At 39.2% G+C, this 15,305-nt stretch overlaps 1 protein-coding gene across 2 annotated transcripts in view; it reads right to left on the bottom strand.

Annotated features, from left to right (window-relative positions):
• Nucleotides 1-15,305, bottom strand: part of LOC116703397 (E3 SUMO-protein ligase PIAS1) — a 78,763-nt gene that overhangs the window by 15,854 nt on the left and 47,604 nt on the right. For both annotated transcript variants that reach the window (XR_004335444.1, XM_032538143.1), the window contains exons 3-12: nt 8,935-9,019; nt 8,690-8,828; nt 8,318-8,452; nt 6,941-7,046; nt 6,101-6,174; nt 5,640-5,800; nt 4,349-4,485; nt 3,719-3,950; nt 3,024-3,163; nt 1,872-1,912 (exon numbers count right to left, since the gene is read on the bottom strand). Coding sequence is in view for 1 of the 2 variants with exons in the window: in XM_032538143.1 (XP_032394034.1) it covers nt 1,872-1,912; nt 3,024-3,163; nt 3,719-3,950; nt 4,349-4,485; nt 5,640-5,800; nt 6,101-6,174; nt 6,941-7,046; nt 8,318-8,452; nt 8,690-8,828; nt 8,935-9,019 (1,250 nt within the window). In the remaining variant the exon portion in view is untranslated. The remainder of the gene's footprint in view (nt 1-1,871; nt 1,913-3,023; nt 3,164-3,718; nt 3,951-4,348; nt 4,486-5,639; nt 5,801-6,100; nt 6,175-6,940; nt 7,047-8,317; nt 8,453-8,689; nt 8,829-8,934; nt 9,020-15,305) is intronic.

The following is a 15,305-nucleotide window of genomic DNA, read 5'->3' as shown; positions in this document are numbered from 1 at the left end:
TTATGCTGGGGTCCCACGTAATAAGAATCCCCTACGCTCAGTAATGAACCCAAACAATTTAGTAGTACCAGACATTCAGACATCACTTTGTTGAAGAGTTCATTAAGTCACTCACCAACTGCTATAATTAAATAAGTAAATCGGATCTCATGTCTATCACTGAACCGCTGGGTAAAAATGTATGCTATACTGTATGTAAAATGACTCAAAAGATTTGTCCAATGGTGGTCGCATTTACTGACACAGACTTCTCTTAACCTATCACTATGGACATGGTAATAAAATTCACTCATGAAAATTGATGCCATCCATAGCAGCGGGGTCCCTTCATTTTTTTTTAAGAGTTCTCCCAGCAGATTTGTGAATAGGTATTATGAGGTAACTTTAAGCGAGGATTTCTTTTGTGCAATTTAGTATCGAAGATCAGAGGCTCGGTGAATATGTCCCCATTTGAGGGGACATGAGGACAGCAGCAGCTGTCAGGCTGTTGATTCCTGATTGTACCCAACGAATGTCAGCATCGAAGATGTCAATGTTAACATTTCACCTTGAGATCAGCTATTTAATAACCTCTAGTGGTGTCCAGCTGTGCAGGAAGTTTGGGTGTTATTTGTCCGGGGTTTGAGATATCCACCTCTATGAAAAATTCAACTGTAGCAATATATCTGTTTATCCACAGCAAATCTCTGTGGGCTCACCAGAGCAACAGGGTACAGATTCTCGAAATAAGGTTGCTGCTGAATCTTTTAAAATGTCCTTTTTCAATACTTTGTGAACCACATATAAAATCCCATTCACCTTGACTGTATCTCAAAACCCAAACTACATCAACAGCTAGATATTGCACCCTTCGAGGTAAGTGAGAAAACGTTTGCTTTTGGTAAATTTGAAGACCTAACCCTTTAAAATGTTATTTTTTAAATTACAGAATCCCCCAAAAATGTGGATATCATAAATCAGAAGACGTCTCTGTTCATGTTTGACGGCCTCAGAGAATTCAACCCACCAGTAACCGGGTGCCGACCACCATTTGTCAAATGTCTCGCTTAGAGCCAGACCGATATATCGGCAGGCCGATATTATCATAACATTTTCCAAACTATCGGTATTGGCATTTACAATGGGTGATACATGGAATATTTAAAACATGAGTGTTGGCGTTTGTCCATCAGAGGGCACTCTATAACGTCCATGTTGGCAACTCTTTGATTTTTTTTTTGTTCAAAGGACTTTAAGTTTTTAAGTTTTGCATTTTTACAGAATTTTAATATATTTTGATGTTCCTCTGTTCTGTTGTGACAATAAAACATTATGCATTATCATATTTCTTTATTGAGGACTCATAAATAACTACAAATAACTAATGTCAGGGAAATCTGTTTGTGTTTTATTATGCATCTCTGGATTTGTTTTTATTATAAATATCGGCCAATATATCGGAATATAAGATTTTAAAATCACCAATAATTTGTATCATTATCAGCCTTAAAAATCTTTTATCGGTCAGGCTCCAGTCTCGCTCTCACGTCTCCTTAAATAGACCACAGAGACAGAAACAGCAGTGGCACAGAGAAACTGTACCAGCACATTGTTTGAAATGTTATGTACAATTCCACCAAATATCACTTCTTCTTTCTTTAATGTTTGACTCTCCGCGCGTGACCTTTGTGTACCGCAGAGAAGGAAGTTTGTCATCAAGGAACACTAAGTGCAGCTTTTGCTTTTGTTTTTAAATGGTGAGCATGAGTAGAATATTTGGTTACACGTAAAGTCAGAGCCCTTTTATTATTTTAAAATAAACCATGGTCAGGACTTTGCTAAAAACAAGTGTTTCAGGTGGTAAATTCAGTGCTGCACTGTCCTGTACGTACCTGATGATTGTCGCTTTGAAGAAAAGAGAAGAAGTTCAACTCTGGAAACCAATAAAAGCAGAGTCAATAGTGAATCTCAACAAAAATCAACATCACAGATGCATATACATAATAAATACGTAGCCATGGGCTTATTACACAGCTAGAGGGTGTATTGGTATTTTCAACCAGATGCATTTTGTAAACTAGAAGGCCACCTGGAGATGGCAGGCCTCCGCCAAGGCATGCTCTATCTCTCAATACTAACAAAAAGTAAAAAATAATCTGCGTATACGCCCCATGATTCAGATCTGCAGCGTAATTTAATGGGGCTTCCTTTGCCTTTGATTCATGAAAATTGGGCCAGTAGGTTTTTCCGTAATCCTGCTGACAAACAAAAAAAACTAACACTGGACTCAACACTGACACTTTAATAATAATGTATGGTCTTTTCTTTGTTTATTTGACGAATGTTCTTATTGTTGTAATTATTATTATTGGTATTTTGTTGTCTTTATACTGTCTTTTTATCTATTTTTTATTTCTTTTTTCTTGCTAAAACTGCTGCTGGAACTTTCAATTTCCTCGCGGGAGTCATCCCAAAAGGATCAATAAAGAGAAGTCTAAGTCTAAGTCTAAGTCTAAGTCTAAACAAACAAACCGAGCCAAAAACGTAAGCTCCTTGGCCGAGGTAGAAATAGCATTAGAACTTTTATAGAGAAAAGGTAAATAAGAATAAAAGTCAGTTGGTACTCTAAGCATTTTGTTTTCCTGTTCATTAACACAGTAATTAGACTGCATCACATTTTGTGTATCTGCTTGTTCTGACTGTTTATAAAATCAGTATAATGATCTTTTATGGATATATAAGTACACTGAATAGTAATGTCATCATAATAAACACATTATTTCCCAAGAATTCGGCCTGACATACATTTCATATCTTAGAAAAATTGGGATGTCTAGTAGAAATTGAAATAAGGTTAGGAGAGTTAGAACAACACTTGGCCATGTACCTTGAGTGTAAGAATGTAACTATGGACCTCCTTGGAAACCTAACCTTTACTAGTTTAAATGTGTGCATTACTGTGTGTGTTGAATGTCATGTTGTTGTTTTGAGCAATGAATTTGCTCCCAATAAATCATCTCCGGTCCTCGTGTGTTTGTCATTACCTGAGAGGTCATTGGGGGTGTGGTAGTAGGGTCTATAGTCCTGGATTAGTGGGGGGACAGGAGGGATGTAGCTGGTGTCCACGGCTGGCATGCTGGGAGTGCGGCTTACAGGAGAGGCCTGGTGGTGCAGGTTCAACACTCTGAAAGCAGATACATACGAGGAGGTTTAGAGATGAAGAGAACACTTAATCTATAATCAGGCTTTTTCAAAAATCTTATGTCACATTCATTTGGTAAGTCACAGGGCGTGCTGTCTGCTCCTCTCACCTCGAAACACAAGCTTCTGACAGTCACAGGATTCATTAAAGTCAAATGAAGCAGCAGAAGTTTCTACACAGATGCACATCATGCATTTTCATTTATCAGAATACGCAGCTGTTAGATTTTTTTTCTTCAACTATATCCTCAGCGTTGAGTTTTTCTTTTGGAAAGCCCCTCATTTTGAAATCATCCATTTCCACAGCTTTCCAAAACGGAGTTTAGTTGCAGAGCTTTCTCAGTCAGCACTCTTGGCTTCCTACAGCGACTGCCGTTGAGGTTAAATAGTCAAAGAAACTTGTGTGTTTGAGCGCAGAACTCATGAATCATTTAACACGTTTATACATAACTACCCATGGGAGCAGCTAAATTAAGCCTCGTTTCCATTTAATGAAATACAAAACTGCAGTGTGTGTGTGTGTGTGTGTGTGTCTGACCCTTTGTTGATGATGGGTGGCGAGGTCGGGGATACAGAGGGACATGCTCTTTTGGGTGGAGGAGGCAGTGGTGGCGGCGGCGGAGGCGGTGAATCCGGTCCTTCGTCGTCTGAGGAGCTGTCCAGTGTCAAGTCGATCACCTCCACTCTCTTGCTGTTGCTGCTGTCGCTCCCACCGTGGCTGGACGACGAAGAGCTCCGCTGATCTGAGCCTGCGGACGTCCGACTTGAACCTGGAAAGCAACAGGGACATATGACTTTGTCTTTGTCTTTGTGTGCTCCTGATTATGATTTTCTGAGGCTGCAAAGTAAAAAACAAAACAAAAACAAAGCACTGCTCAATGTGCTAAATTGCACATATTTTTCCTGCTCTCGCATGAGATACAGTATGTTTGTTACTATGGAGACAGGCAGTGTACTCAGTGGCATCGTGATTGATGCCTCACTAAATTAAAACTGACAATGCATAAGCAAAGAGGGGATGTAAATGTGCTCTGCCTCTCTTCTCACCACGTCTATGTTATTCAAATTGAATTACTTCCAGGCTTCTCCCACTGCCTTCATATCAGAAGCAGCCCAGTTCTGTTCCTTGTCCCACCCCATCCCCCAATCATCCCTCACAATGTCTTACCGTCCAGTCCGTTGTTATAGGTAGCAGAGGAGACCTCTTGCACTTCCTTCTTAGACCTCATGGGGGCCCAGTTGCCATCCTCCTTGAACTGGATCTCATCACAATCCATGCAGCTGTTGAGAATCTCCACAAAAAGCCTGCAAATAAACAAGTAGATGTACACACACAGACAATGGTATTTTTTAAACAATGGCTGAGTGTAGTGGAAAAGACCTTCCACTTCTAAAGGCAAGAAATCTACTCTAAACAAGCTAACATCACCTATATCTTTGTATATTATATACCCATTACCTGCATGCTTTAAAGGTGGCTGAGTGAGACAGGGTTAGGAAGATACTGAGCATCCACATCAATGACGGAAAGTGGGTTTGCCGCAAGAGGGGTTTGAAAAGCTTTTACAAACTAAATGACCTACAGTTGTACCAGTGAATCCAAGCTGACTATAGCTGCTGTCCTCCCCAAACGGGCAGGCTACACACTTTTCAGAGCCACCCTCACGCCTACAGGATGTCCATGAAATAGATTTTCAATCCTTCAAAAGCCTACACAAAATGAGATTTAAACAAGTTGTGTAAGTGGTTCTGTGATTTTGAGATGGTCCTAGATTTTGAGATGCATCAGTGCAGTAATTCCCCTTCAAAAAACACAATTCAAAAAGTGTCAGTTTATTTCAGCGTGTTTAACACCCGAGTTCGACAAACAAAATATCAGACTGCACAGTAGAAAGGCTGTGGAAGATGCAGCAGAAAGTTCTAGAAAAAAAGGGAGTAATCGGACCTTGATTAATTTTTCTACTTCTTCAAACTACAATTTCCAAAGTCAAGAATGAACTTTAACGCTCAACAGCTCATTTCAGAATCAAAATCATGTTTATTGCCAAGCAGGTTATGACATGCAAGGGATAAGCCTTGGTATTTTGGTGCATAACAAATTTAGCAAGAGAGGGAAAAAAAATAGAAAAGTCAGGAATCATACATATGAAATAGAAACATTTACAAAGTAAGTAAATAGGAATAATTCTATATTTTGGGATATAAACATGTTTGCTTTCTTGCTGAGTTTTAGATGATACGACTGAAACCACTCTCATATACTGTGTGTATATATATATATATATATATATATAAACACACACATATACCATGTGTTAAATTGTGTGTGTGTGTGTGTGTGTGTGTGTGTGTGTGTGTGTGTGTGTGTGTTTCCTACGTACAAAAAGCTAAATGTATAAATGTACTATTTCCAAACAGCTCATCTGTAAGATGGGGAGATGCCGGGCCGGGGGACTTACCCGTCAATGATGAGGTGTTCATAGGGAGCCTTCTTGTCACAGACAGGACACACCCAGGTGGGCTTCTTCTCGTTCATCTGGATGTACAGTGTGGCGTCAAAGCACTGCAGGTGGGAGCATGTCAGTGCCCGGCATGGGATCATCAGTCGCATCTTCCCCAGCTGCACAGTGTGAACACACATTTAGTCAGGGTGTGAAGAGGACACACACACACACACACACACACAGCAGGGATGGAGGGTATACGGGATGCATAAGTGCCACAAACATGCCAAACCCTCATGGAAAAGGCTCGTGACATGGGGTTGAGAAGACAATTTGACAGGTGGATCGCGAACACAAACCAGAAGTAATTGGCATGTTGAGACGCACACAAAGAAAAGGAATGGACAGACACGTCTAGGCATGCCTGAATCTCTAAACACTGACTTAAATTCATGAGGAGAAGGGAGCGAGTTTACCGGGCAGAGCAGCGACACTCGAAGGCTGGTCGTGGCTATTTCACTGTCTGGATCTGCTGTCAGCTTCTCTTTGACTGCAGAAAAGAAGCAGAACACACACATGTGAGTGAGTGACAACCAAACAGCAGACATGCTCCTTCACTATCCTTTGTTTAATATCAAGGTAGCGAATAATGATGTATTCACAAGCTCCTCATGCTGTGTGGGGCTTACCCCTCTGCACCTGACACTTCTTTTATCACTTGCCATACAGTATAAATCACATGACAATGGATGTGTGTTGGGCATCTTAAGTGTGTCTCTTTAGCTTATAACAGAGTTTTAAACATTGCTGCGCACAAAACAGGCAGAAAGTACAATCTATTTCTACCTAAGATATAAAAACAAAAATTATAGAGCAAATAACACATTTCACCACCAGCACATAACATTAAATATCATTTCATTAAATATAATTTCATTTAAAACAAAACGTACATGCATATTGCACACACAGATATCTTCATAGTCAAAATTAGTTTGAATGCAACAATACGACTTTAGATATCTACTGATATCCATTCATGATCTGACACAAGTGCTCATTTTTACCCAAATGTAAAATGTGTATATTGTATAGCATTGTATGAAACTCATTATGGGTAATTTATATGGAGAATAACATGAAGTCAGATATTTTTGTGCGAGTAGAAACACTGAATTTTGTAAAGATATTGGATTTTATGTCAGTAATTATCTGGCCAATGCGTAATCGTCTTAGTAAAGTAAATATCGATCCGGCATATTGGGTCAGAAAATAAAAAAATAAGGTTATAAAAAAACAAGGTTGACCATCCTTACTGAGTGCTCTGGAGTGGTCCGGGTTTCTGATGCCTTTTGCTCGTAGTCTCTGTAACAACACTGTGGAGGACTGCTGCTTCACCAAGTACACTGCCATGGAGTAACTCTGTGGACACACATGAACGCATAAAATAATGTAATAATGTTCAAACTGATCACTGAAATCCCACTTAGAGACATGTTTTGCTTTGCATTTTTGTCAAAGTAGTGGGCCAGGTACGAAACTGTCCTTGAACGGCGTTACTCGAGATAACTTCAGCAGACAATTATGTTTTTGTTACGTACTGTAAAGTCTATCCCACCACTCGGAGACAAATGTATGCTCAGCCATTTGTAAGAACCAAGAGGGAAGGAAGACTTGAGACCAGTATGTACTCCCATGGTTCCTCTACTGGCGGTCTGCAGAACGTCAGGCTGCATCCAACTCAATGTATGTCAACATATGACATAATAAAGACTATTTTTAGACACATTAACAAAATGATTTGGTCAACAAAAAAAAAAAGGTGCCTTCACTGAGTGTGCATTTTGACCATAAAGGGTTATATGGACTGATCTTCCCTGAAGTTGTGGTTTAATGTTTTTATTTAACTCTGCGCCACCGTTTTAAGCTGTTTTGGCTCTATGAACTCAACACAGTGGTGGCCATAAATCACACTTCCTGGACATCAATCTGTTTCCTACACACAAGCATGTGACACAGACACACACACACAGACACACAGACACACAGACACACACACACACACACACACACACACACACACACACACACACACACACACACACACACACAAGATGTTGAATCCAAAGCTGCTGTATTATTGAAGTATGATGCTTTACAGTAAGTCTACATTTCTTTCAAACTAAACTGTTTTCTAGCTTAGCATATTGATTGTCCTCAAAAACTTCTTTAAGATAAAGAGTTCATTTTAATATATTGCATAATAAAATATGTGCAGACAGAAAGGTGCATACAGATAACTTAATATGTTTTAAGTCTAATTAGCATAATGATGAGATCAATTTTGATTAAAGGTGATTATCAGGTGGGCAAATAATTATTTGTATGATCAATTATTCTTTAAAAAGAAAGTCTTTAAAATGACCAAAAAAAGACCACCATAAAGCATCAAAGCCCAAAGTGGTATCTCCAAATGTATCTATTCTGTCCCCCCAACCATCCCAAAACACAAACATATTCAGTTTAGAAGGAAAGGAAACTGAAAAAGACCAAGCAAAGCGTCAGACTTTTTTTCATCAGCAAATGTTTAGTAATTTTACTTGATAAATGAATGTATTACTTATCAAAACCATCATTGATTATGAAAAGGTCAAGAGTCCTTTGTTAGAAAACCGTGACACTTTGATTCTTACCCTTCCAATCTCAGCGGTCCACGACACCACAATGGTATTGGGAACTGTGGTGGACAATCTGACCAGTGAGGTAATGTTGATGGGCCGGCTGGGCCGCTTGGGCTCTACGCCGTTTTTGGTTGGAGGAAGATAACCCTACATGTCAGACATGAATATTAAAAGGAAAATTATGAAAATTAGCCTTTTTGTTGGGAATATTATAAAAGTTAAATTCTTATGAAAATAGGTTGAACACTAACATGAGGGACCAGGCACAAAAGGTGGAACAAGAGAACAAAAAAGCCTGTCACTCTTCAGATTTAGTTACACAGTAGCAGAACAAAGAAGCCATGTTTGGCTGGTTGTTTATGTGATTAATGCGGAGCTCCTCACCGGCAGGTTACATGGCTTCCCGTTGACTTTCACACACAGATTGGGTGGAAAATGGTCTTCCTGAGGACAGCTCGTCTCCGACAGGCAAAAGCGCAACTGAACTTGAACTGAGAAATCACATTTGGTCCCCGAGATGTCCCTTTGAGCACAGAAACAAATGTATCACCACAAATCTGTGTAACCATGTACATTCATGAATTATTCAGCAACAGCATCCTGCACTGACAAAGCCGTGTTCATCTTACATTGAGCTGCTGATCTGCTGGACTTGTTGTGGCGTTAATGCAAAGGCGAAACACGTCTCCTGAAATCGCTGGCTATTGTCTGATGCTGCAGAGAGAGGGAGACAAAGGAAGGAGAGACTTTTTTTAATAACTTGGAAAATGACATACATGCACCAAGTTTTTAATAGCAGCATAATATAACCCCAAGACAGTGAGATAAGGCAGACCAAAGCTCTGCACACAAGACCAAGCAGTAAACCACTGTTTTAATCTACAGATAAGCATGAAACAAGGAGAAAAAGTGTGTGGGCACAGCAATGTATCTTCTGCAATGTGAGTGGCTCCTGCATAAACAGCGTTATTGGGTAGACCTTGTAGGCATGGAATTAACAAAAGCACCTGTATGTCAAAACCAGACCACCTCACACAGAGGTGAAGAAGAAGAAGAAGACAATGTGTGTTTGCTCTATTTATAGGCCCATCGAGAAGTGCTGGAAACAAATGGTACTACTAACCCAGCCTCTGTTAAAGAGACAGCAAGTTTGCAAAGGAAAGAAAAGTGTGTGTACATGTTAGAAGGAGAATGGCATGAAACAAGGAGTTATGAGGGCTCAAACCTAAGTGTGTTTTGAATTTGTACTTTAAGGAATAGTACAACATTTTGGAAAATATGCTTATTATTCACTTTCTTTCTGAGAGTTGGATGAAAAGATCAAGACCACACTTGTGTCTGGACTCAGGATTACGCTAGAAGTGGGAGGCTATTAGCTTAGCTTAGCTTATCTTAGCTTAAAGACTGAAATCAAGGGGAACCAGCTAGCTTGGCTCTTTCCAAAGGTAATAAAATAAAACATTCGAGCCCCTCTAAAACTCATTTATTAACATGTTGTATTACAAACACAAAGACACCACTTTAAACACTTCATGCCATATTACTTTACTGGCCAATTTGCAACTATTGACTTTCACCAACAATGATACGTTTTTAAATTCCAGCTCTGAGAGACAGATAACGGATAGGAAACGACTTTGTTGTATTACAAAGGGAAACCAACTAAAATCTTCTCCGTTCAGCAAAAGCTTTTAGCATTTACCACAAGAGTGCTCCGTACACCGGCAAGTTAACATTACAGACCAGCGTAACCATTGGTAAAATAGAACTCCTTTTGTGTGTGCATGTCCTATTTTGTGAAACATATTTTCCAAATCTTAGTGGGAACCTTTTGGGCTTAAGTAAGCTGAAAGAACATTTACAGAATTGTCTATCATGAATCTTGACAGTTGCTTTAATCACTTAAAATAATGTTGTGACCTGTCAGTGAGTGAATGCTTGGAATACACATGCAGAGAATCAATGTGATCAACACACACCCAGCAGGAAAAAGTACAGAGAGGTAATTTCTTTCCATGTAGGGCAATGAGGGGGATAAAGTGGATGATTACTGGACCAATCATGTTCCTCCTTTTATCAGCCTTTCAAACAGACGTCCATTTTCCCTGTTATGACCCTATCTTACCACCCACATGGTATATCATTTGTAAGGCATGTTTCTGTTTCTGCATCTTTGGAGCGTCAGCCTGTGTACTGCAGAGCAAAACCATACGCACCGAGTGTGCTTTCGAACAGTCTTTCTCCTCTCCGGGCACACAGGCTATAAATAGAAAGTGCTCTCTCACTCTCTCTCACTCTGTCCTCCCTTGCTATCACTCCCCCTCTCCCCCATCATCTCTCTATCGCTCTATAACTCACTCTCTCTCTGGCAGCGGATTTGTTTCTGGTTTTTCAATGTGTGTGGTTAGGAGAGATATGAGAAGGGTTGAAATGAGCTTTGATTGATGTCTTCCTCTCTCTCTCTTACACACAAACTTATTTTTACCCCAACGCACACACAAACTCCCAAAGTGGCATCCTTAACTCCAGTGACTTAAGATGTATATACAGGGTTTTTCTTTATTTGTCTGACACATTGTGATATTAAAACCAATATCAGACCGTAATCCTGAAACCTGGCATCAAATGCTTAGATTCACATGTATTCATGATCAAACAAGGTCTGAGAGTAAAATCTTAATTTTGCCAAATTAAGCCTGTATCTTACTTAGGAAAAATGATTGTATGGATGCTTGTGTTACACAACTTATAAAAGAATAGTTTGACATCTGGAGAAATGTGCTTTTTTGCTTTCTTAACGAGATTTGGATGAGAAGATCGACAACAGTTAAATATGAAGCTACAGCTAGCAGCCGGTTAGCTTAGCATTGCATTAAGACTGGAAACAGAGGAAAACAACAAGACTGGCTCTGTCGAAAGGTAACACAATCTGCTTATCAGCTCCTCTAAAGCTCATTAATTAACAAATCAGGTCTTGTTAGTGGAGTCCAAACTAGTAGTTTGAAATTTGAGAAGTTCGACTGCTTCTGTTCCTCAATGTGAAGTATCTTAAAAAATATCATTATGGTATTTTTAGTTTAAACCTTAGTCAAAACTAACAATACTGTCATGGTACTTGATCAATTATGTACTATAGAGCAAATTTGCCAGCACTTAAATTAAAAACTCCACTGACACATGAGCACACTTCCCAGCCTATGATCCAAATAATGAGAATAGGCCTGATTAGTTCAACCACTCACAATTTATTATTTAAGAAATCTATAGTCTGCTGAATAAATCTAATGAATATTTGGTAGTGCAAGCCAAAGGTTATTTCTATTTGAAAAAAATACATTTCTGCATAATCTGAGTGATAAGATTTGCAGAGTTGAGAGATCAAGTACAGCAAAGTAAAAAACAGATTCCTCTTTTTTTTTTAAATAAATAAAAATCAGGGGTTATATTCTATATATTTGTCTATTCTTCATGATATTAATGCAAGTTTGTTTTGTTCTAAACTCTGATAAAATCTGCAGTCTTTTCAAATATGACGCTTATATATGTATATATATATGTGTGTGTGTGTGTGTGTGTGTGTGTGTGTGTGTGTGTGTGTGTGTGTGTGTGTGTGGTCTGACTTTGAAATATCTCATAAACCGTTCAATCTACTTCACATTTGGTTTCCTTGGTACCCAATGAACTTGGAGCAGTTTGGACTTGCCTGGCTCCGCCCTCCTACGTACTTACGCTCAATTTTCATTTCCCTTCAATACTACGTCTGGGGTTGCGATATAGTTTTCTCCAGCCAGCTTTTTGGTGGTCCAATCAGCGAACAGAGGGAGGGGCTGACAATGATGACGTTGAGGCTGTGCGCTAGAGTTGTAGTTCTGTAATGGCGGCTGGGAAAGATGCGAGCGAAGCCATTCGGTCCGTTGCAGCAACGCTGCAGAATATCCGCAAGTTAAATCCCGAGCAAGAACCATCTTTGCTGAGTTTTGTTGGTAGCCTTGATGTTGTGGCTCTCCTCCCCAGCTTAGTGGTGAAGGAGTTGGCTAACGCTAGCGACGTGTTATAAACCTCATCGGTCTTCCCTCTTGTTGCACATGCACATGACATACTGCACGTCACAACCAAACGCTAGCGATTTGTTATGGCAGTCCAATAGTGTTAAACTTCAACCGGGTACCCGCCTTCAAGGAAGTGAACACTTGTTAAAGAAGAGTGGCCAGACTCTCTGTACAAATGTCTGGTAGGATCAGGCTTAGTTTGGACAGCATTAGATATTAAACTTTGAAGTGAACTAAAAGAACGCAGAAAAAAAGAGGATTCCAAATGGCTGGCTCTTCCATGTCTACAATTCCAAATAAAGGGCCATCTTACAGCCACTCAGCAGTTTGCTAAGAAGAAACGCAATAAAAACGAGTTATAATTCAAAATAAAATCCCAACTTAAATTCACTTTGATCATTTTGCTTAGAGGGAACTCAATCATAAGGCATTTTTGCTGACACTCGATCATATAGATCATACAGACACTATATCATATTCAGTTGCTGTGAGCTGTAAATTCACCCCTTCTTCCTTCTCACTCAGACAAACCCTCACCTTGGGTCCTGTTGTTCACGTGTGCTGCCAACTTATAATACTAATAACATTACCATTGGCAAAATATCCCCGCGAATCAAATCCATACTTCAACGTTAACCGCCAAGCAAATAAGCCTGTATGGAAATTAACAACTCTGCTGAAGTGTTAAATTAATTAACGATGGGCTATAGTACGGGACAACACCGCTGTCATTAAACACATCATTTAAGACTGTGGCGATGTCAACACGCAATATTGTTGACGAAAAAGACAATATTAAACTGTTGTTAATGAAATGCTCTCTTTATTTGCATTGCCTTCCACCTTTTCCTCTAAACCCTCTGTCTCTCTCCCTTTCACAGCCTGCACTCACATATGCACACACGCACGCACGCACGCAGATATTTGCTGATTGCTGGGTGGCGCTTTGGTGCACCGCCATCAATCCATAAGGCAAATGTCTGGTTGCTCCACATTTTAATTGTGATATTTTGTGAGTAAATTCTGAATCTGCCAGGTCAGGTTAATGTGGTAGTACAATGTTTTTCTCTGAAGAAGGCGAACACAGTAAGTCAGTAGTAGGCTATAGGGCATACAGTGTGGTTGCTAAGTGCTTTGTGGTCCTTCTGTAAGTAATTTTGGGTTACAGTGGTTCTGGAGAGCAAGCAAGCAATACCACAGGCCAAGCAATCGGCCTTTAAATGTGCACTGTACTAGCTTGATCAATAAAAACACAAGACTAACATGCTGGATGCTACGTTTTTGCAACTTTTTCACATTTGTTTTGTGTTTTAACTTTAAAAATAAAATAAAAAATAACCTACATCTTTATATATTTGTATAGTGACTTTGGAGACGTACTGTATATACATAGAGACTCTTACGTATATACATACATACAGTTTATATATATATATATATATATATATATATCTCCTGCTTTGCAGTTTTACTGATGTTTTGCGCGGAGAGGACTGCATTCAATTCTGTTGTACATTAACAATGACAATAAAGACTTTTCTATTCTTCTGTGTTGAGGCAAGTCAATTATACAGAAATTAAGTTCATTACATCATACATTTAACTTCAATAAATGAAGTCTTCACTTCACTTAAAGACGTTATGAGCCAAATTCAGTTTCTGTTATTAAGCACTTTTGCCGCTGCATGTAATCTTATTTCTGCTTAGTGGTGCTTATTAGAATTAATAACTCATTGGGAGAATTTTGAGACACCAGTGTAATTGCTATAAACAAAAAAGAGCTTTTATCAGTGCAAATCTCACACTGTGCGTCATGGATTACATCCCAGCTGATAAGAGCTCACTCTGGTTTAAGTTTGTAAGGGGGGAAAGTGGATATTACAGAGTTTATAGAAAAACGTCTTGACTAGACTTCACTACACAGTTGGTACACAGTTTGAGACCCCTGCTCCATTATATATGGCCCGTACACCTTTTCCTGTCAAGGTCAAATTCAAGCCCTTTTCAAGCACTTTCAAGTTCCATTTTAAAGCTTTTTCCAGCACCTTACACCCCGCAAATGACATACCAATACATAGTCAAAATCATTATTTAGTGTTTTTGTCACATTTAAAGACATAATGCTATAAACAGCCAAAATGGTGTTTCGTAATAGCAGAAAGATCAGATATTTAAGCAAAACACAAGTTTTATTTTCAAAATGTATCACTGTCTAAGTAGACTTTGAACAGAACTATTGACAGGCCTTGGTTTTGGGACACATTCTTGATATATACAAGGTTTGATCAAAATCTGAGACAGTAATAACAACAACCTGTGATTCCATTTTAACCCAGAGGACTCTGACAGCGCACAGGCACCTGCCTAAAAAATAGCCTATATTAATAAAAACAAAAATGTATTTCATATACATGTATCTACTGGAATAGAGCAGTGTCAATATTGTATAAGGCCACCCTCAACCTTACAGTGGGCTACTACCTACGTAGCTAGTAATGTTCACTCAGAGTTTTGTTGTTAAACTGTGTGTAAAAAGAGCGGTGCCGTTAAATCACTGGTTTCAGGTACGTACGGTACCGTCTGGATGGTTTCAAGGTAACGGTAGGTAGCTAACAATAGCAGATAAGCCCGTTGGGAAAACAAATCTAGAGGAAACACTGCAATACTGACATTATATCATCACGCCAAGCAGGGCCGGACTAACAATTCCATGTGCCCTGGGTAACAAGACTCAAGACCCCCTCTAAGTAAAGATGGATGTATTTACAATGGCCTCCGCATTTATAAAGTGTATTCAAGAGACAGAACAGATGTACAAATGTTTAACGTAACTTTTTACAATTAATCTTTCACAGAACTTGGTGGCTAGAGAGTAATTATTAAATGTTTCAATATATAATAATAAACAATATATAGCCAATCAAATACCTTTTGACTGCAACAGTGGCATA

Source organism: Etheostoma spectabile, chromosome 1 (genome assembly GCF_008692095.1).
Source record: "Etheostoma spectabile isolate EspeVRDwgs_2016 chromosome 1, UIUC_Espe_1.0, whole genome shotgun sequence".
Classification (NCBI taxonomy): domain Eukaryota; kingdom Metazoa; phylum Chordata; class Actinopteri; order Perciformes; family Percidae; genus Etheostoma; species Etheostoma spectabile.
This window is presented reverse-complemented; position numbering and strand designations above follow the sequence as displayed.